The sequence below is a fragment of the Mytilus californianus genome, unplaced genomic scaffold (genome assembly GCF_021869535.1).
Source record: "Mytilus californianus isolate M0D057914Y unplaced genomic scaffold, xbMytCali1.0.p SCAF_11, whole genome shotgun sequence".
Taxonomy (NCBI): domain Eukaryota; kingdom Metazoa; phylum Mollusca; class Bivalvia; order Mytilida; family Mytilidae; genus Mytilus; species Mytilus californianus.
The window spans coordinates 10,354,134-10,377,212 of record NW_026262593.1 but is presented as its reverse complement, the minus strand read 5'-3'; the positions used below and the strand labels follow the sequence as shown (position 1 = coordinate 10,377,212).

General features: G+C 31.5%; 1 protein-coding gene across 49 annotated transcripts in view; it reads left to right on the top strand.

Annotated features, from left to right (window-relative positions):
* The window catches only part of LOC127719523 (collagen alpha-1(XII) chain-like), a 565,245-nt gene that overhangs the window by 291,976 nt on the left and 250,190 nt on the right, over positions 1-23,079 (top strand). For 10 of the 49 annotated variants that reach the window (XM_052225688.1, XM_052225695.1, XM_052225692.1 and 7 more), the window contains 4 exons: positions 12,272-12,706; positions 13,708-13,842; positions 15,827-15,871; positions 16,388-16,405. The exons of 9 other annotated variants lie outside the window; for them this stretch is intronic. In XM_052225688.1, coding sequence (XP_052081648.1) covers positions 12,272-12,706; positions 13,708-13,842; positions 15,827-15,871; positions 16,388-16,405 — 633 coding nt within the window. Of the gene's footprint in view, positions 1-12,271; positions 12,707-13,707; positions 13,843-15,826; positions 15,872-16,387; positions 16,406-18,254; positions 18,690-19,685; positions 19,821-20,728; positions 20,777-21,702; positions 21,894-23,079 lie in introns of those variants that run through there. 30 more of the 49 variants (XM_052225696.1, XM_052225697.1, XM_052225690.1 and 27 more) reach the window with 19 other exon arrangements.

The following is a 23,079-nucleotide window of genomic DNA, read 5'->3' as shown; positions in this document are numbered from 1 at the left end:
ATAAAACAATTGTATTTGGCTTCCCGACTTTTTTGTCTGACAAGCGTATCTGATGAAGGTTATTCCAGAAATCGATTTCACCTTTCATATTACAAATATAAATAAACTTTGTAAATCATCTTATATTTAACGCATTCTTAGTTATATCACCTACCGAATTGTGCATCGTGATTTTGCAAAGTTTTGTCTCGAGTCACCAACCTCTGCAAATGTATAAAGATATTGTTGTGCTATTACAGATATGTTTTGCAAACCATCAATGATTAAAACGAATTTTAAACTAGATACCTTACCACTTTATGGACATTTATGAGAAACATAGGCCACAGTTAAAAGCCAGACATGAGCATGTGAACAAATTCAGAAGGGGCTTTCAATATTTTCTGTAGCAACACTGGTGTGTGCATTTCCGTTTTAAAGTACATCTCTTCTTGAAAAGTGGACCAGTTACTGATGTTAATTCGTTAAAAGTGACAGTAACTTTATTAAAAAGTCCAAATCTTACATATTTACCCATAAATATCCGTACGAGTGTTTCATGTATATATTTTTTTTGGCAAAGTAGATACTTTATAAAATGCCAATGCTTAGTTGTGTTCGAATAAATTTTGTTCTTGTCTGCACATTACTTGTTTGTCAAGAATTCAAAGTTAAAGCACAGACAGGCAAATTACATGTTATTTTCATTCACTTCTTACTGTGTATAAACCGGATACGATGATTTCGTTCCAAGACAGATAACTCTATTGTCATTTTCACGGTACTGAAAGACCAACTCAAGATCTGTCCATAACCTTCTGCCATGAACATGTAAACTAAGGTGAATTGTATAATATGTTGTCTCGGTTCAAACATACTTTTATTGGTATAAATATTGATTTTGTTTCCACTAAATTAAGATCAAACTAAATATTATTTTTATATACATATGCACAATCATGGCTCTACAATCTGTCAATATCTATATCTTGGCAGTGCATGATTTTTTTATTCGTAGTTATTGGCTTTGAACTAGCTGTCAGTAACTGCGAATACTCTCAGATCTGTACTAAGTATCTTTTTTGTTGTGGTGATGTATATGCAGTCTGTGTTTTTGTTGAATGTATTTCTGCTGTGTATCAATCTGACGAGTTAAACCCTTTTAAACTGATTTTATATTTTGTTCTTATGTTGTACTGTTACACCACTGACCCAGGTTAGGTGGGGGGGGGGGGGGGCGGTGGGGGGTGGGGGGTGGGGGGGGGGCTTGCTCCATGAAACTAGTTAAGCCCCGCCACATTCCATATGTGCCTGTATTAAGTAAGGAGCCTGTGATTTGGTGGCTATCGTTTATTACTGTTTCTCATAATTGTTTTTCGTTTATTGTTTTGTATAGTTTTATCTTATGTTGCACCGTTGCACCATTGTCCCAAGTTAGGGTAGGATTGGCGCCTTCAAACCTGTTTAACCCCGCAGCATTCTGTATGTGCCTGTCTAAAGTCAGGAGACTGTACATCAGTGGTTTTCGTTTGTTGCTGTATATCATATCAGTTTTTCGTTCATTGTACATGAATCAGGCCATTACTTTTCTCGTTTGAATTGTTTTACATTTGTCATTTGGGGGACCTTTTATAGCTGACTGGAGACGTTTCAAATATATAGTCTGTCTTACTTACTTTGTCTATTTCCAAAAATCTTTTTTCCAGGTCTCTCTTTAACTGAGAAAATGTTTTAAGGAGCATGATTTCGACTGTCTTTAGTTCATTCTTCATCGTAATAAAATCATTATCTGTTTCTGTTGCCACAAGTTGTGCATATTCAGCAAGAACGTGTGTTTGTTGACGAAACTCGTTTACTAATTCAAGACCATGAGTAGTTCCGCTCAAAAACCGTGGACCTAAACAAAAATAGTGTGAAGATAGATATCAATAATGAAACATTTGCTTGACAACTAACAATTTCCTCGAAGTTAAACTGTTCCTAAATTTAATAATTTCAACTTATGCCACAATTGTTAACCTGAAACCAGATAAAGGCTCTTTCGTTCATTTGCGTTCATGTGAATCGCTTTACATATTTAAAAATGGCCACTTTTCTTTATTGTACACTATAATATCAAAATCTCTTTGATATTGATTTATTATTGCTTATCATTTTATTATGTACAGTTTATCCCTAACTTCCGTAGTTTTCGTTTTCGTACGAAAAAAAAAGGAAATCGTCGTCATTTAAGAACAATAACTTCTTATAAGGAGATGACTGACAATTTTAACAATTTGACATTTCTGTAGATCTGGTTCTGCTGATTGTTTTTGCTTTTTTAAGTTTCTTTTTTTTCTGTTACAGCTATCGGGATTATAAGCAAAAACGCAACAATTGAGATACATCGTCATTTGAGGGCAATAACTCCTTTAAGGTGGTACCTAACACTACAGGGAGATAACTCTGTAAAAATCAGCTAAACGTTTTAATCACGTTGCATTGTTAAAGAAATATTAAGCTTCTCAATGATCAAAATTAGTGTTTGTCAAACTGCTATATAACCAATGAAATTTTTCTGATAAAGTGGTTGGTTCAAATTTTTTGAAATTTCTATATTTTTGTCAAAGGGTCAAAGTAAACATTTTGTCAAAATTTTATGAAAATTAAACGAGCCAAATTAATATTAGTCAAGGTGTTGGGTACCACCTTAAGGAGTAGACTGTCGTTTTGGAAAATATTGTTTTGTTGTTCATTTGTTCTATTTTAAGTTTCTATCTATCTTCATTGAAAAGGCTAAACGCCAAACGAAATGATAAAAATATTCTTGTTATGGCAGTAACTACTTTAAGTACTGACAATTTTGGCTTTTTAACTTATTTGTAGATCAGTTCTTGCTGATAATTCTTGTTATTCAAAATTTCTATCAATTTATGCTCTTCAACTTCGTACTTTATTTGACCTTTCACTTTTTTTAACTCGAGTGTAACTGATGAGTCTTTTGTAGACCGCATCTGGCGTACAAACTATAAGCCTGGTATCTTTCTTCAGATTTTCTATATTGACTGACTTGTAGATGTTATCTAGCTGATCATATTTGCTATTTAAAGTTTCTATCTTTCACTGTTTTACCTAGTTGTCACGATAATATGCAAACAAATGACAACAAAAAATGGAAAAAATGTCACTTAACGGCAATAACGCTTAGACAATGTTAGAAATCTTATTTACAGATCCTCTCTTGTTTGTCGTTTTTGCTATTGAATGTTTATATCTATCTGGGATAGTTTTTAGGATGATAGGCAAACAAAATGTCATTTAAGGGCAATAACTTCTATATGGAGTGGACAAACGATTTCGATTGTTTAACTTATTTGTAGATCATGTCTTGCTGACCATTTATGTTATAAAAAGTTTCTCTCTATCTTTTATAGTTTTTTTCAAGATAATCGGAAAAATGAATTTTTTTTTTTTTTTGTAGGTTAGTCTGAGATGGTCTTATACTGATCTTCCTCTAAATAATATAGGCTTCGGAAAGCTAGACACAGTAAACAATTCCTAAAGTCCTTTTCAATCCGCAACATTCCATACCACTTATCCAATAAGTCCAGTGAAATATATAAGTTCTATACAAGTGTGGTGGGGTCAGATATGTTTGCGACCGCGCAATTCTCGCCCTTACCAGGAACAGTGATGTAATAGCACAACATAAGAAAAAAGTGAAAGATTTTCATGAAATATATCAGCTCTCATTGCTAATGTTTGTTTACTTCATGTATATTAAATATTAGATTTCCACTGACAAAATGCTTAGTAAAATGTTATAGGTTATATCTGCCTATAAGTATGTTCAGCATATTAACATTTTTATCAACAAAACAAGCATATTTGGACATTACCATTCATTTCCCATTTTTCGATTCCCCCGATGATTTGCTTTTCTTTATTGAGACTAAGTTTAAGGTCCTTGACTAGCTTCTTCATCAGTTGGAATGAATTGGAATACTTTACAGCATCCCATTCAGTAAAGTCACAATGAGCCCAAGGATTTCTTATATACCGTCGTACCTATCATGAAACCAAATTCATTCTACATGTATGCCATCACTATGTTAAGAATTGATAAGGAATTGGTAAGCAAGTTAGGTAGCAAGGCACCAAATTGTTTTTGAAAGTGATTGTAAAGTTGTGTCACAGCGACATCATATTACATTTTCCTTACGTGATTCTTGAACAAGATATTATTTTTTTAACACCAAATAAAAAGTAGAATTTAAAGTTTTTTTGGGAAAACTGTCAAACCACTTACAGTTAAAAATGCGACACCTTTATCAGTAAACATTTTTTTAAAAGTGTAATCTTTTCTAAATGTACAAACTATTTATTTATTTATTATGTTCTGTTAACGATATATAGGGATATCGAAAACTTTATTATTTTTGAATTTTTTTATTGAAAATTTCTTATTCTCAAAAATAATGAACGTCTCGAATATTTAGTGAAATGCCTAGTTCACACCAAGTATTCAATCTGTTAGCGTAACTTGGTTTATTTTGGTACCTCTCGTAATATGAACATTTACTTTTAATAAAGATTTTTATTTTAATGAACTTTTGATACCGCTGGTTTCACAAATAAATATCATTACTACGGAACACATTAAACAAATACTATGAGTGGCGCAAATTATAAAAAGTTAAATAACAAAAATACCGAACTCAAAGGAAAATTCAAAACGGAAAGTCCCTTATCAATTGGCAAAATCAACAGCTCAAACACAGATATAAATCTACACAGATACTTTACGTACATCTTCGGCATCAGACTTTACGATTGGAGCGAACTGGTCAATATTGATGATCAATCCCAGCAAAGCGGAGGAGTCACATGTTTCATCAAAGCCTGTATAATGTACCATATGTGTTTGTAGGAATAGCTTGGATAGATCCACAGCACTCTTGATCATGTAGTCGTACTTTGCTTTATAATAACCATGTTTTACTTTGTTGTTGTTGACTGCTTCGTAATTAAGGGATGTCTTGTTTGTTAATGGATGTTTTTGTAAATGCTTTGAAAAAGTTTGTGTATCAAGGCTATGTTTAATAGATAACGTATAACAAAGTTTTGTTAAAGCTGGAACAACATATTTCCTCATGGCTGGGGATATTACGCCGTGTAGGCATATTCCAACAACCAACCATCTTTTCTGATTATCGTCTAAGTCTGCTGGTTTTGCTGAAAATAAGGTTGAAAAATGAAATGTTTATTCAAAGTATATTAGTTTAGGACAGTGATGGAGTTTTACAGTTGATGTACAATTGGTGTTGAATAAGCATTGTTTCTTGCAAAATACGTGCATTCTACTGTTATATTTCTTTGATATTGTCATATAAGACATGCGTCGGTGACTTTGTAAAAATTCAAATTGTTCAAATAATAGGGTTTCAGTTTTCCTACGAATTAATATAAATGTATAAAACTTTTTTTGTTAATGAAAAAGGCAAAGAAGTCAGATGAACTTACTGTAACTTTTATGGAACGATTAAAGCTGCAAAGGTTGTCCTTAACAACATCTATGTATGCTTATTGCACTCTTTAAACGCAGAATTGGTCATGGTTGTTAAGAATGGCCTTTAACAGCGAAACTGAAGCAATATCTGTCTAAATTAAATTTGTTTGGAACTTTTATTAACGCTTACAGTGACATTGATAATATGTTTGCTTAAAATTATCAAACATTCTTTATCTATGGGAACTAACTTTGAAAGGGGCGTAAGCGGTCAAATCATGTTTTCCAATTTGACTCAAATTTTCATATCATGTACATTTATTACAACTAAAACGTATATCAAAGTTACAAAAAGTTACAAAAAGTCCGATTAAAAAAAATTAACAATGCATGGACTAGTTATAATACATCAGTATTACGTGTGTATTTTAGACTAGACGTCATATTATTAATCACCGAGATTACGTACGAAACATGGCATTTGACCCTATATAAACATAAATATGAATGTAATAAAGTTGTACGGTATCAAATCTATCATATGAGCACTTTGACACTAAACATCTTTTCAGTGATGTTCGAATACTCAGACAAGCACGTGCAGTCGTATAATGACAATTGTCTTTAGATTTGTTTGAAAATCATTATTTTTATCTGTAGAAGAAAGATCTATTTTCAAACTCAACAAACTTAGCCCATGTGTCACCCATCTCCAGCTAAGCGTCAAATTGAAGAATCATTCAAATGAGGTTGATTTTTTTTACTTGCAACCCAATAATACAAGAGATATTTTGATCATATTTTGACCCACAATAACTGTTCATTACGAAATATAATTATAATATTCCGCTTTAAGAAATATTCTCAAAAAAAAAATCATATTTCATTTTTTGGTCTTAATAATAGTTTATATAACAATAAGAACATGTGGTATGATTGTTCATTAGATAACTCTCCACCAGAGACCCTTTAAGGAAATGTAATAGACACAGCAAAATAGTTGTCCTTTTCTAGATAAGGATCTATATTCCAATTTAACACGTAACCGCTTTAAAAACATATAACGTAAGAGACGATCATGTGTTCCCTATTTTTTATGTTCCTTCATTGGATGGCGATGTCCCTTTGGCCCTTCTTACAGTGCAAATATCTCCAAAATCGTTTGTTTTGCTCGTGTCCGTAGGATCATTTTAAATTTCAATGAACATAACCTAAGTATAACAGGTATTTCCTTAAAACACCTTGATGTATTAACTAAAAACCAATCTTTATCAATAAATTTGTGATTATCACTTATGTTTAACCAGTTATCTTCTGAATTCCTATGACAACGGTACCATTCTTTAAACACAATGCACTACATTTTGAAGTTTAGTCGTTATGTGATTATTAAATGATGTACGAATACCTATTACTCGTTGATGTTTTGAAGCTATCACATTGATTTCATCTTGTAATTCTTTCGGGATAGAACGTTTTATGCCACTTGACGTCGAAGGTTCTTCCTCCATGTTCTGTTAGTAACAATGCTGGGGTTTTTTTTATCTGTCACAGCATGTGATCTTATAGATTGTCTTCCATCTCTGTATCTTTGTTACATCATTTGACATCAATCTTTTTAGTGTTAATTCATTCTAGGAAAATAATATTAAGAAGCATACAGTTTGTCATTGGTCAGGAAGAAGGTTATATTTGGTTTGTAAAAATGTTTTACCCATTATGTTATCTTAAACAATTTGCAGGATAACACTAAAATGTTTTATAAAAATGCTTATTCGCATGAAGATTGATGCATGCAAGCAGTAGATGTTTAATAGAAAAGGTATTAAAACAAATAAATGTTCTTAGACGCTTGAAATTCAGATTAAAAAGGAAATAACTAAAAATATATCGAACTTTTATTATGCCAGTTCTTGGATATTCTTCAGAAGTTTTGGATAATAGAAGATTAGAAACATTACAGCTGGAAGCAGCACGTATTGTCACTGGTCTAACAAGCTACGCTAGCCCTCATTCACTCTATTTAGAAAAGGGATGGGAAGGGTTAAAGATTCGACGGGAAGTTAAAAAAATAACTTTACTTTACATTATTATGAATAGGGATATTCCAGAATACTTATTAGATTTAATACTCCAACCGTGGCAGAAACAAACAATTACAATCTATGAAGTAGTCAAAATATATACCAAACTCCAAGCAGATTGTCCCTTTATCAAGAATCTTTTATTCCATCTAGTATGAAATTCTCTCGATATGACTTTTAGAAATGGACTCTCTTGAAATATATTTTAAACAGAAGTATTATAAAAACTAATCACCCCCTACATATCAAATTTACATTTTGCGATAGATATTTAAATGTTTTTCACGCAAGATTAAGAAATAAATGCAGTGCGCTTAACATGGATTTGTATCATGCAAATATTAAACCCAATGCAATGTGTCAATATGGATATTTATATGAAAATGCTCATAAAATAAAAAGAAAGCGTTAAATAATTTCATGCGTTTGAAGCGCTATTCTGGATTTACCTTTCATCAGTGACGGTCAAAGCCGAATATTTGAAAACCAAGAATGAATAATAACCTAAACAGTTGAAGAGCTATATGACCAGAAAGGACCTAAAAAAAAATAGCAAAATTTATCTAAGGTCAGCTTTGCCTGAGGGAATTGAAACCTTTGTTTCTTATAATTTCAAAATTTATAAACGGACAATTTTAGAAAGGTTTGTTATTGATCATGTCAGTACCGAAGTACTGATTACTGAGCTGATGATACCCTAGGAGACTGATAGTCCACCAGCAGAGGTATCGACCCAGTGCTGTAAAAATTATGAAAACAACACGTTAAATAATTTCATGCGTCAGATGCGCTTCTCTGGATTTACCTTCATCAGGAACGCTCAAAGCCGAATATTTGAAAACCAAGAACATATAATAGCCAAAACAGTTGAAGAGCTATATGACCAGAAAGGACCTAAAAAATAGCCAAATTTATCTAAGGTCAACTTTGCATGAGGGAATTGAAAACTTAGTTTCTTATAATTTCAAAATTTATATACGGACAATTTTAGAAAGGTTTGTTATTGATCAACATTATGTCCTCTCATGTTAAAATTATGCAGCTCCATGGAATACCTTATTTTTTTAACTTAGAAAAGAAAACTCTGATGATAATAGCATGTATAGTTACTCTATAGATTTAAAAACGCTAATTTTTATCAAAATGTAGAATTTTTTTAAAACGACCTATCGCTTTTCATTATATTTAGACATTATTGCTAATTATATAAACATTTAAGTGTATTTACTTGTTTTGTTGACCACGAATTGAATTATTCAATTTATTCAAAGATATGGACCATCCATTTGATTTTATATAGAATATCATATATGTTGACAACAATAATGTGCTTGCTTTGAAAATAAAATTTACATTTAGAGTGAATGTTTATTCCCAGATTAAAACATCCTACTTGGTTTTTGACAAATAAATTTACGGTCAACTCGACTTTTAGAAATCGATGATCTACGTCGTTTCAATTTTTGTTCATTTCATGTCTCCATATTAATATTGTATATGATGCTATTCACATGTATTTTATTTTGTTCAGTAATTTATTATTTGTGTGTAATGAAGAAGACGTTCTAAGTTGAAAAACCTTTGACTGGTAAAAATGAAACCCTAACAACTGAGAGAATTGTATGAAAAACATCTTAGACAAAAGGCTATGTGTTACATATACTAGTAAAAACAATCTTTGAAAATGAAATAGCTCTTGTATGAAAAAAAATTCAATACTAAAGCCTACTTGATAAAAACAAAACATACTATTTTTTTCATTGGGAGAAATGTGTGCCAATAGCAGAATTCATTTACAACTATGCTGGTTCTAAATGTCAGCGTTTCCTTTCCATTTATTTTCGTGGATACCAATTTTCATGGCTTGAGGAGAAATTGTATTTTCGTGGATATTTCATTTCGTGGTTTTGATCATGTTTCCATACAAGCATAAAGAAAATTTGAACTTCGTTGAACATTTAAATTCGTGGATCACTTTTACCCACAAAATCCACGAACATTGGTCTCCAATGAATAATAATGAATCCACAGTATTCATAATAAAAAAATCAAATCAACATTAGATGATAATAACATTTTGTTAAATGTACCTCCTTCAAAGGGCCATTAGCTACGATTTAGACAAAAATTTATATACGATTATTTTTGTTTCAAGTATAAATAAAAGAGGACTTTTGATATAATATTTCGTTACAAGCAGTCAGTTTGTCTCAAATTTGTCAAAATAAGCTCAAAAACATCGATGATGTATAATTGACTTGCAAGTCAATGATTTAACCTCATTTTATCCGTATTCATGTGGCCTCCAATTTAACCCTTTAGGTAGAGATGGGTTACGCATGTACTAAGCATGTTCAGCTATTAAAAGGGAAAGAATGTCAACATTTGGTTGGCGGATTCAATCCACAAAAGATCATTCTTATACAGATAAAAACATATTTTAACCTATAATATGAAATCAAACATATCTAGTAAAATCCTTTGCACCTGCTCGCTTTCTATTGCTATTTCTATTAATGACCGTCGTCAGTCTTTGGAGGTCATCGCAATAGTTAATTAGACGGCATCTAGACTAAAATACACGAACTGCTCATACATATTATCGAGTCCATGCATTGTTAATTGTTTATTTTAGACTTTTTGTAATTTGGATATACGATTTAGAATGATAGAAATCAAATATGAGAATTTGAGTGAAATTTGTGAACATAAATTTGACAGTTGTGCCCCTTGAACTAAAAGTTAAAACATTTTAATAATTCGGGTGTTCCGAAATCATTGTATATAAAGTACTTATTTTCTGTTATCTAATAACCATTTAATATTCGTTCAATTTGTTTTGGGTTGTTTTTAGTAATTATGTTTAAGTATTGAATGTTTTTGTTACAAGAGCTATTCGATTTTAAAAGGCTTGTTTATATATAATACATAACCTTCTGTTTAAGTTTTTCTAAGTGTATGTTCATATTGCATATAAACATTCGGTTAACAACTGCTGCCTGTAATTTGAAAGCAACACATTTTTGACAAAAAAAGAAATAAATTATCGCAATGTAAAGCAATATGTAAAACAGAAAGGATATAAAAAGTTTCTCGGAGCGTTGAATTGTTATTTTTCACTACCGTAAGAGTTATGTGAACCTGCCATTGTTCTTATGATTTGACAAACATTATTAATCAAGTGCATATCAGAACTCTCTTTTCGCACTCAAAACTTGATACTGGTCGAAATGAAATTATTTTTGCAAGTCTATCGCTATGAAAACACTTTTAAAATAACAATAGATATAAGAAGATGTGGTATGAGTGCCAATGAAACAACTATCCATCCAAGTCACACTTTGTAAAAGTAAACCATTATAGCTCAAAGTACGGCCTTCAAAACGGAACCTTGGCTCACACCGAACAGCAAGCTATAAAGGGCCCCAAAAATATTCACATTATTCTATCAATTTCCCTTTTTATTGAGATAAGAGGCCAATGAATTAATAATGTGTCATGTTAGGGCTGTTTTAATTCAAGTATTGGGGACCGCTCATTATTTATCTCCAGTGGGCCGGCAGAAAAGTAGGGGGTCATGAGAAAAATGAAAACTGATAGAAGGGTGTCACTCCTTTCCAGGTTGATCAAGCAGGTGGTCATGATTTTATTGGCCATAGATTCACTGATCGCCATATTGTGCCATGACCATAGACTATATTGTTATTGTGGGCCCTTCAGAGCTAACTTGCAGCTTGATGTGGGTTCCACATGTTGAAGAAATAAATGTGGTGACTTCTGAATGTTATTTCTACTTTTGCATGTAAAATAAAAAATGGATTTACATATAAATGGAAATAAAGATATTCAGCCCAAAAAAATGTCTCCTAGTTTTTACATTTTGCAAAATATCAAACTGTCGCTATCAGTGATCTAACTTGAGCTAGTCACTTTACTCTTTGACTAATAATAAAGTCAAGTGAGAAATGAATTTTGCCAAAAAACGTGCAAAATTAATCATTTTTTATATTTTTTTCTTAGATGTTATAGGACTAAGAAAAAAATTGAAAACAACACGTTTAATAATTTCATGCGTCCGAAGCGCTTTTCTGGATTTACCTTCATCAGGAACGCTACTAGGAGAAGTGACTATAAAACTGGTTTCAAAATCCTGGCTTCACCACAGCAAAAATAGACTTTCAGTTTGCTCTCAAGTCTTATGGAATAATTTTACATATTATACATATAAAACACAATTTATAAAAGATTGATCACATTGAAACGTCGTGTTCATTTGATTTGAATATTTCATTTTCCTTTCAATTTTTTACATTTTTTAAAACACTTGAAGACTGCGCTGCTGGAATGTTGCTACATAGAAAAGTTCACAATTGGGAAGCTGAAATCATCTCTTTTGTCGTAAATTTTTAAATTGATATATTTCAGACGTCGGATAGTCGTAGTTTTTTTATCCTCTTAACCAGATAATCGCTTACATATACAACCACTGACAAATCAAACTTTGGATGTGCAAATATTTTATTTTATAGAATGAAAGATTGCAAAACAATGGCTATAAGACATGTTTTTTTTCATTTGAGTATGATAAAGACAGTTTAAGTGGCAACGTAAACATACATTGTTTTGGAAATGGTATGCTATAAAATAAAAATCTATAACACATTGGAAATTTATGCTAGCAATGATTTAACATTAAATCGAACATATATTATATTTGTAGCCTGTCGCCGAGCAGTGGCCGACATTTTCTTCATTGCTGATAGCTCGACAAGTATAGGTATCACTGCTTTCAACGATTTGAAGAGATTTGCAAAATCTGTTGTGAATAGGTTTACAATTGGTCCAGACCACATAAAGATTGGTCTCATTACATTTTCTGATGATGCAGAAATACAATTTACACTAAATACGTACCGTAGAAAGTCTGATGTTATAAATGCTGTCTTAAATATTCCATACATTACTGGCATTACCAATACACATAAAGCCCTACAACTGCTTGATAAGTATGGATTTACGAGAGCTAGTGGCGGACGAGGAAACACAGTCCCTAAGATTGCAATCGTTGTTACAGACGGAGCGTCAACTAAACCATTGCGTACGAAAATGCAAGCAATTAAGGCAAAAAATCAAGGAATTATCATGTTTGCAATAGGTAGGTTAGAATAAAACAAAACGGTAAAAAATGAAAAGGTTTAAGAGCGCATATAAAGGCGACGGTATGACTGTAAAAGTCGTATCAAAATTTTAACATACGTGTAGTTGAATGCAGTAGATACGTGATCAATAAAAATGAATTCATATATTATTCAAAAAGGGAAGCCATTTCAGTATCAATCTCGCTATGAAATCGGAATAAAATTCTATACCACAACATGCTACGTCGAACTAACACTGTAAAATATACAACTACAATCATTGTCTAAACAAATGGAATAAGCACATGGAACAGGGCGAATTTCCCCTGAAATTCATTCACACACAGAGTCAAAATCTGGAAGTTGTTAAGACCTACTTAAATTTAATTCATAAACATTAAAGATTTCTCTATAAATTTAACTATTTCCATAAGATAAACAATTGTTTGTCAGTGCTGCATATTGTTGTTGAAGACCGTGCGTGTTTAAACAATATGATCACAAATCATTAAGTTTCACATTGAATGATATACCTGAACTAAAAAATGAATAAGTTTGCATCTTAAAGACAAAACATATCTTTAATTCGAACAGAATATTGCGTCTATAATTACCAAGTATTTAAACAAATTTACCACAATTGCAGTCTTGAAACCTCTTGAGGCATTTACAATGTGTTCCCATGTTTCTCCAGAAAACGTCATTATGCTGTTAGGCACATATGAAGCAGTTCTACCGTGAATCTAAGTTTAAATTGGAAATTTTTTTGAAAAAAGATCTGATGGGAAATGAATCAGTGGCAATTGGTCATACCTCTATTTTATTTATAAGTAATAATCAAATCTTTGCACACAAATTAACCAATGAGAAGATGTGTCATGAATGTTCTTCTGAAATAATAACAAATAAATAAGACATCCAATGTTTGCAAGACTTCAAACACATATTTTATATATAGTAGTTAAACATGGATATAATATATTGAATACAAATAAGAATTAATTTACTTTTTCACCAGGGGTTGGACCATACATTAATCAGCAAGAATTGGATATCATGGCGTCCAGTCCTAAATCAAAGTATTCGTTTTCTGTAGACAGCTATGCTGCTCTTTCGTCAATCGAAAGTTCATTAGCTAGAAGGATATGTATTGGTACTAACTAACTTAAGTATTTCTTAAAAAAAGAAGTAATTATAGCATGCATTTGAGATCAGTCATATTTGGAAAAAAAAGGGTGAATTGTTTCATGTATTTTTTTTTTTTTGTTCTACAGTTTTGCCTGGTGGTTTTGTTTTTTTTTTTGTTATCCGACAACATAAGCTTGCATTGTGATTTTTTGTAATGGATTTACCCTTGAACAATCCGTACACGTTAAAAAACAAAAACAAAAATTGACGCATTTGTTATATGATCGTTGTCCAGTATTAACCTTTTAATTTTAAAGGGGCACGAGCTACGAGATATATAAAAAATCTAATATATGATTTTTTTTTGTTCAATCATTAATGAAAGTGAAATAGTGAAATGATTATTCGCTTTTAGCCGCCAGTATGGTTCAATTTTGTCAAAATAAGCTAAGAAAAATTGATGATGAATTATTCACTTGCAAGTGAATAATTCGACCTCATTGAAGTTTCCTCGTTTGAAGCGTTAAATACAGATACTGTTAAACGAACTTTATTATCGAGAGTTTGTGTCGGTAAGTACGATAGTAACCGTACGACATTTATAAACAATTACATCTCAAGTATTAAACAGTTTGAATATGTTATGGATACACTATACATTAATAACTTCTTATCCAAAGGACAACATTTAGCATTTATATGTTTCTGATTTTGGACACGAATATGAAAACATAAGGAGATAAACTAGTTTTGTTAGATATAACCTGCCTTTTTTAACGTCAACCATTGAACTATAAAAAGGCTCACACAAAACAGCAGAGGAAAAACTATCAATGTGATAACGTTATGAATCACTTCTATGTTGAAGGCATAATTATGATAAAAGAAAACAAAAACATACGTTCGAAAATAAAGAAAAACACAATAAAAAAAAAACAATCACGCAAAGAATAATGCTCGCGAATATTGACAGCAAGGCAAAAATATGTATTCTGATAATATGAAAGCATGCTGCGTTACACTCTAATATAATATGCTGTTCTTAAAAGTAAATTTCATAAAAGAACACAACCGCCTAAGTGGTCTCATGACGGCGGGTAGTGGGTTGGAAACCCGGCCGGTCAAACCAAAGACTTAAACATTGATATTTGCTGCTTCTCCACCAAGCAATCGACAAGATGCTTTTTCTTTTTGTCTTTGAGAAGGTTCTGTATTGCTTCTGATCTTACCTCCTATACATTTCTGGGAATATTATTGGTTAAAAGCGACCGCGTGGAGACCCTGTATACTGTACATGGGGTTGGTAGGCGTGGGTTATTTTAATACACGGTTAGTAGTGATGTTACGTCCCTTTATAAAAACAACACGGCGTTGAGGAAAAATCTGAAACATATCACCCGGACAACAGACGAAGAAATTGATGATGAATGATAGAAATAAATCCAGAAAACACATTAAAAGCTAACAAGTTGTCATTGTTGGCATTTGTTTTTGTATAAGACCAATGGAAGTAGGTTTTTTATATTGAAGACTTGATCACTTTAAAAGGCCACTAGTCTAATTTACTGACCCCATATATATTATAGTAGGTCAATAGCACACTGTGTAACTAATAATATGAGTAAAAAAAAGCAAGTTGGCCAGTAGTGATGCACAATTAGTACCCAGTGGAATACCGACTGTCTGAAATATCAATCCACCAAACACAACGAATATGTTATCGATCAAAAGGTCCAGCATTCTAATGATATCTTTCTCGGTGTTTTTGTTTTTAGAATCATATATGAATATCACATTATCATGTTCTCGTTCTGAATATGCATTGTATTTGCCACTGGGCTTTAAATATCCACCCGTCCATCATATATACAACAACGTCATAAAACATACAGGAAGACAAGACCTATAAATACATAAAACATTTGTGCTAAACATAGACATGTTAACAACTGTACATAATAAAAGGTGTACGTCATTGTATTAAAATCACATAATTTGTTTTGTTTTAGCTGTAGGGACAACTACCCCACAACCACAACCATATATAAGTACACGTGAGTCTTTTAAGAAATTGTTAGTGCATTAAAAATTTCTTTTTTCCTGCTTTTGGGATCTGATATTTCAAATGTCACGCTTTTTAACTAAATATTATTCCAGACTTATTCTTTCATTTGTAAATTTTCCTTTTCTTCCAAACAATGATCGAATTACTCTTTTCTGATGAGTGTAAATATTTTTCAAATCATTTCAATACATGTTGTTACAGTACGAATAATCTGAGATCAACAATCGTAATATCTTGGAAAGTGCGTTAAAAGGACAACTATCGACCTTCAACAGGAATCAATATTCATAAGTATATGTCAACCTTTAAGCTCATATAAAGATCAGAGAAACTGAAAACCGTCATCAAATTCAGATATTATTTAATAAATTTAGCTATGTATGGGTAGAACAATTTTATACGAGTATACGTTATGCTTTCGTGTAATTTTATTATTTGTAATGTACGGACCGTTATTGACTGACGTAAACAACTACATTGTACTATACGTTATGTTGTTTTGTAGCCATACCACCGTCACCACGTAAGTAAATTTGCATTTAGCTAATAGTCTAAAGGGAATACATTATTAGACAAATAGTTAATATATAATGAATGAAATGTAGAACTAGTTTTGCTCATTGTTGAAGGCAGTACGTTGACCTACAGTTGTTAACTTCTATGCCATTTGGTATCTGGTGGATAGTTGTCTCATTGGCAATCATACCACATATTCTTATTTTTATAATAATCAAATGCAGATATTAATAGAAAAAATCTTAAATTAAATGATTTTACTGATACAAATGAAAAGAGGAGATAAACACAAACAATAAGCAAGTACTCTGTAAAATTATATTGTATTGTTTGATATAACAGTATAATATTTAAATAAGTGTGTGCCTGCCGTTCTTAGATGACTGTTGTTGATGTATCAGATGTTACACATTCATGTTTGCCTTCTACGATTAAGTTTGATTCTAAGTCATTGTTTTGTGCAAATCTGGATTGAATGTATCTTCTTAACGGCTTATGACATTTAAACATTGGTAAACTGTTGTTGCTTCTTATTTAGGACTTGCCAATGCGATGACATAGGGTGAATTAATAAAGATGCGTTGGATGTAAATGTATTGTGTTTAACAAGTAATTACAAGCACGAAATCATAAAATGTTATTTTCATTTCATACTAGAGAATACAGGACTTATATATTTTTCCAATTGACTTTTAATAATAAAAAAACCCTATTATTGACTCCCTTTGCTTTCTATGTTATTTTCTTTTTAATTTCAATCATTGGCGGTGGGGGAGTTGGGTCAATATACCTTTATTTACAGATCAGAGCGTAGGATTACCGGAACTTTGAATATACCAAAGCAGGAACTTCATATCTGAGAAACAGGCAATATATGCCACCTTTTTAAAATTTCATTCAAACATTTTTTTTTTATTATTCCAAATTATCAGTCAAAAGGCGTTCATCGTTTACATGTATTTGATACCTTAATTATCAATATATATTCTACATAGTTTGATATTTACACCTATGCGCTTGAACTTTTTTGTTTGAATAAGTACTACTTTCTGGTATGTTCTTTTTGGCCGGGGCCGAGTTGGGTGTGTTATTTGCCCTATACATACGTTATTTCCTGCCTGGTTATCGAAAATACATCTTAGTGTGGCCCGTGGTTGTCTAAATGTTTATTGGGCTAAATTATTACAATTAATGTTTGCTTCTTTGCAAGATTTATTTCATTAATATTACTCCATGGCATTGTTTCTTCGATTGTGACTTGATCACCATTTTGCAAAGAATTAAGCGTTAAGAGCCGTCTTAAACTTGCAGTGAGGTGAGAGTTTTTTGCTCTGTGTTGAAGGCCGCATTTTGACTTTTAGATGAAGAACAGCAACAAAAGAGCTGTTCCTTTGCTTTTTGTGTTTTTTTCTGTGCATGTACTTATTTTGTATCATGGATGGATACCCCATATCCTATCTGTTCTATTAATATTACACATGCATTATATGTATGCTACATACATCAAATACTTGAGTTGAATTAAATGAATTATCTATTCTTTAAATTGATATATTTCAGACGTCGGATAGTCGTAGTTTTTTGCTCCTTTTAACCAGCTAATCTCTAACATACACAACCACTTACAAATCAAACTTTGGATGTGAAAATTTTTTAATTTTATAGAATGAAAGGTTGCAAAACAATGGCTATAAGACATGCTTTTTTTCATTTGAGTATGATAAAAACAGTTTAAGTGGCAACGTGAACATATATTGTTTTGGAAATGGTATGCTATAAAATAAAAATCTATAACACATTGGAAATTTATGCTAGCAATGATTTAACATTAAATCGAACATATATTATATTTGTAGCCTGTCGCCGAGCAGTGGCCGACATTTTCTTCATTGCTGATAGCTCGACAAGTATAGGTATCACTGCTTTCAACGATTTGAAGAGATTTGCAACATCTGTTGTGAATAGGTTTACAATTGGTCCAGACCACATAAAGATTGGTCTCATAACATTTTCTGATGATGCAGAAATACAATTTACACTAAATACGTACCGTAGAAAGTCTGATGTTATAAATGCTGTCTTAAATATTCCATACATTACTGGCATTACCAATACACATAAAGCCCTACAACTGCTTGATAAGTATGGATTTACGAGAGCTAGTGGCGGACGAGGAAACACAGTCCCTAAGATTGCAATTCTTGTTACAGACGGAGCGTCAACTAAACCATTGCGTACGAAAATGCAAGCAATTAAGGCAAAAAATCAAGGAATTATCATGTTTGCAATAGGTAGGTTAAAATAAAACAAAACGGTAAAAAATTATAAGGTTTAAGAGCGAATATATAAAGGAGACGGTATGACTGTAAAAGTCTTATCAAAATTTTAACATACGTGTAGGTGAATGCAGTAGATACGTGATCAATAAAAATAAATTCATATATTATTCAAAAAGGGAAGTAATTTCAGTAACAATCTCGCTATGAAATCCGAATAAAATTCTATTTTATTAACATGCTACGTCAAACTAACACTGTAAAATATACAACTACAATCATTGTCAAAACAAATTGAATAAGCACATGGAATAGGGCGAATTTCCCCTGAAATTCATTCACACACAGAGTCATAATCTGAAGGTTGTTAAGACCTATTTAAATTTAATTCATAAACATTAAAGATTTCTCTATGAATTTAACTATTTCCTTAAGATAAACAATTGTTTGTCAGTGCTGCATATTGTTGTTGAAGACCGTTTTGAAACAATAATAAACATTATTAAGTTTCACATTGAATGATATTCCTCAACTAAAATGAATAAGTTTGCATCTTAAAGACAAAATATATCTCTAATTTGAATAGAATATTTCGTCTATAATTACCAAGTATTTAAACAAATTTACCACAATTGCAGTCTTGAAACCTCTTTAGGCATTTACAATGTGTTCCCATGTTTCTCCAGAAAACGTCATCATGCTGTTAGGCACATGTGAAGCAGTTCTACCGTGAATCTAAGTTTAAATTGGAAAACTTTTTGAAAAAAGATCTGATGGGAAATGAATCAGTGGCAATTGGTCATACCTCTATTTTATTTATAAGTAAAAATCAAATATTTACACACAAATTAGCCAATGAGAAGATGTGTCATGAATGTTCTTCTGAGATAATAACAAATAGATAAGACATCCAATGTTTGCAAGACTTCAAACACATAATTTATATATAGTAGTTAAACATGGATATAATATATTGAATACAAATAAGAATTAATTTACTTTTTTCACCAGGGGTTGGACCATACATTGATCAGCAAGAATTGGATATCATGGCGTCCAGTCCTAAATCAAAGTATTCGTTTTCTGTAGACAGCTATGCTGCTCTTTCGTCAATTGAAAGTTCATTAGCTAGGAGGACATGTATTGGTACTAACTACCTTTCTTAAGTATTTCTTAAAAAAAAAGTAATCATCGCATGCATTTGAGATCAGTCATATCTGGAAAAAAAGTGTGAATTGTTTCATGTATTTTTTTTTTTTGTTATCTTATTTCTACAGTTTTGCCTGATGGTTTTTTTTTTTTTTTTTTTTTTTTTTTTTGTTATCTGACAACATTAAATTGCCTTGTGATTTTTTGTAATAGATTTACCCTTGAACAATCCTTACACGTTAAAAAACAAAAACAAAAAATAACGCAATTGTTATATAATCGGTGTCCAGTATTAACCTTTTAATTTAAAAACAGATATAACGACTAATAATTTGAACACAACTGGCATGTTGAAGTATAGTTATTAACGATCATTAAACTTTTAAGAAAAATTAAAAAAATCTAAATGAGGAAATGACCACCAAGATGAATAAAATCTATGGACAATTAATAACGATAAGTCGAAAAAAACAAACATACGTGTTACACCATGGCTTTAAAGGAAAAAGATGAAGATCAAAGATTGATCGAAACAAAACCCACCAGAACATGAATGTGATTGGAGGATGGAAAATTTCTCCTGCTCCACAAGTGGCACATGTCATGTAATTCATTTGAAGTAAATGTTCAATGGTCAGTCGCATTTCAGGGCGAATAATCGTGAGGAGGAGGACTTGATTAACTGATAATTTGAAACTTTATCTTCATAGTAACTACACATATAAATCAATTTAGCGTGTTACATTTGCAAGATTTGTTATAATCATTACTACTATGCAACTGTTGTCCTGGGAACTCTGCTCTATACATGTTATACTAAGTAAATGTTAGCAGATGATACAAATCAATGCTTAATCAAAAGAACACATATTTATTAATGTTTTCGTGTGTTGTTTTTCTTGTAGCTGCATTGCATAGGAATCCATGACTACACAAACTACAGTAATACATAGGTACGTGAACCTTATTTTTAAGCATAATACTATTGCAGATGTATAAAAACAAATAAAGCAGCACCATTAACAGTATTGTAAAGCATTATACTGTCCGAAAGTTTTAGTACCGATTTTCGCTGGATCGATCAATGTACGGAGATTGATTGTAAGATATTCTACAAAAGACATGATTATACAATTTTTAAAGGAAGCAGCTAAAACGTACCCTAAAATATCATATTTAGAACAAACTGATAAACAAGTTTCTATTATTTTCATTGAGTAATACGAAAAGAAATATAGCGAAAAAGAAAAACACTCTTAAACTCCCCAACGGTTGGTTGTATCTGCTGTTCTCGTGATTGAGAATTTTTTGTCACAGTCTAGTCGGTTGTAAATATGTCATTAATACTCGGGATAAGACCAAACTGACAATTAATAAATTAAGGAATTCGGCAAAGTTGGATGAAGGTAATTTCGACCGAAAAGAAGATGAGATGGTAAAGAATATTGCATTGGTTCACAAAAGGATCCCTTAAATGTTTATTGCAAAAGTTCTTTAGCTTGCAGAGAGTGTGGTACTCTTCCTACACGAGGCATTGCATTTAAAGTCCTTTAACTGCTTAGCAAAACCAACAACCTTCTCTTTAGCATGGATTTTGCCTTCAGGACGGTTCGAGTCAAGGTAGCAAAATTTCTATATCCCAGTTCATGATACACTATTTTGCATTAATTGCCGGCAGGCAAAGATATTATGTAAAGGACTCCTATGAAAACTAGATATTGGATGTGAAATGAAAAATTTGACAGTAATGACGAAATTTTAAATTAAGGAAATTCTCAATTATAAAGGCCAGACAAGTCATAATTTAAAAAAAATTAAAACAAATCCAGTTATTGAATGCAGGTTAAAACATATTCATAATAGTATTTACTTTTTTCAGTATGATGACTTGGATATAAATGAGATTGAGGTATACAGTCATGAAATTATATGGAACATTTTATGTAAGAATCCTGTGTCAGTGGTTCCTGTTCTTACTATTTTGATTTTGAAATTCAATATGTATCACTTGCAAAATGAAATGTTTTATTCATTGCAAAATGAAATGCTCTTATTCATTGCAAAATGAAATGTTTTATTCATTGCAAAATTTTGTAACTTTTGAACGTATGTTTATCTATTTGTACATATTAGTCAATATGTCAATACGCTTCAACGTCTTACTTAAATTGGCATTTAACTATTTTGATATGAGCGTCCTTGATGAGTCTTTTGTAGACGAAACGCGCGTTTGGTTTTCAAAATTTTAATCTTGGTATCTATGACGAGTTTATTGACATTTGTTCACGAATTTTTAACGTAAAGGTATTTTTATAGAGTCACAATTAGCACACTTTTTTTATGAATATGCATGTTCTGTTACGTCATATTTATGAATTGAACATTATATGTATTAAATTGCGCACCATGTGTAACAAAAATTAATGACACAAAATATCTTCGCACACTTCTAAAAAATACATTTCCGATATTTTTCTACATGTAAACTAAGGCTCCGTGTTGAAGACCGTACTTTGACCTATAATGGTTTACTTTTATAAATTTTGACTTGGATGGAGAGTTGTCTCATTGGCACTCATACCACATCTTCTCATATCTATAAACGTTAGTTTTCTCAATTGAATTGTTTCATATTTTTCATGTCGGGGCCTTTTATCAGTGGAAAATCTAATGAACGAAAACAAAAGAAAATTCACTTTTCTTATGATAGAGTCGAGAAAGTCAATAATAAAACAATTCCGGTGACGATAGTGATCAAAAGTTATTTCTAAATAATAATTGTACATTTCAAAAAAAATATTTGTTAAACTGTGTTAGAAGAAATATACATGCAAATACACTATGTTTTATGTTCGGTATTTATCGAGATAATTGCATTAGAAGCTAGTGAAACTGAAATATAAAAAAATGCCAATCCTTGCTGCATATTGATTAAAAAATTGAAGAAAATCATGTACATACAAAATGTTAAGATCCTTCAGGTCACCACTTTTCGGAGTGTTACACAAAGTCCTTAGCATGTTACAATTTCTCAAAGTTTATTTATTTTTTCACACCTAAGTTATTGAGAGATGCCGAATTGGTCATACTAGAGTGACACACGAGTATCTTTTAAAAAATGAAGATGAACCACAATGTGTACCTTGCAACTGCAAGTATACTATTAAACATGTTTTAATTCATTGTATTGACTTTGCTGATATTCGGAAGAAGCTTTTCAATGTCAATAATATGTATGATTTATTTAATAATGTTC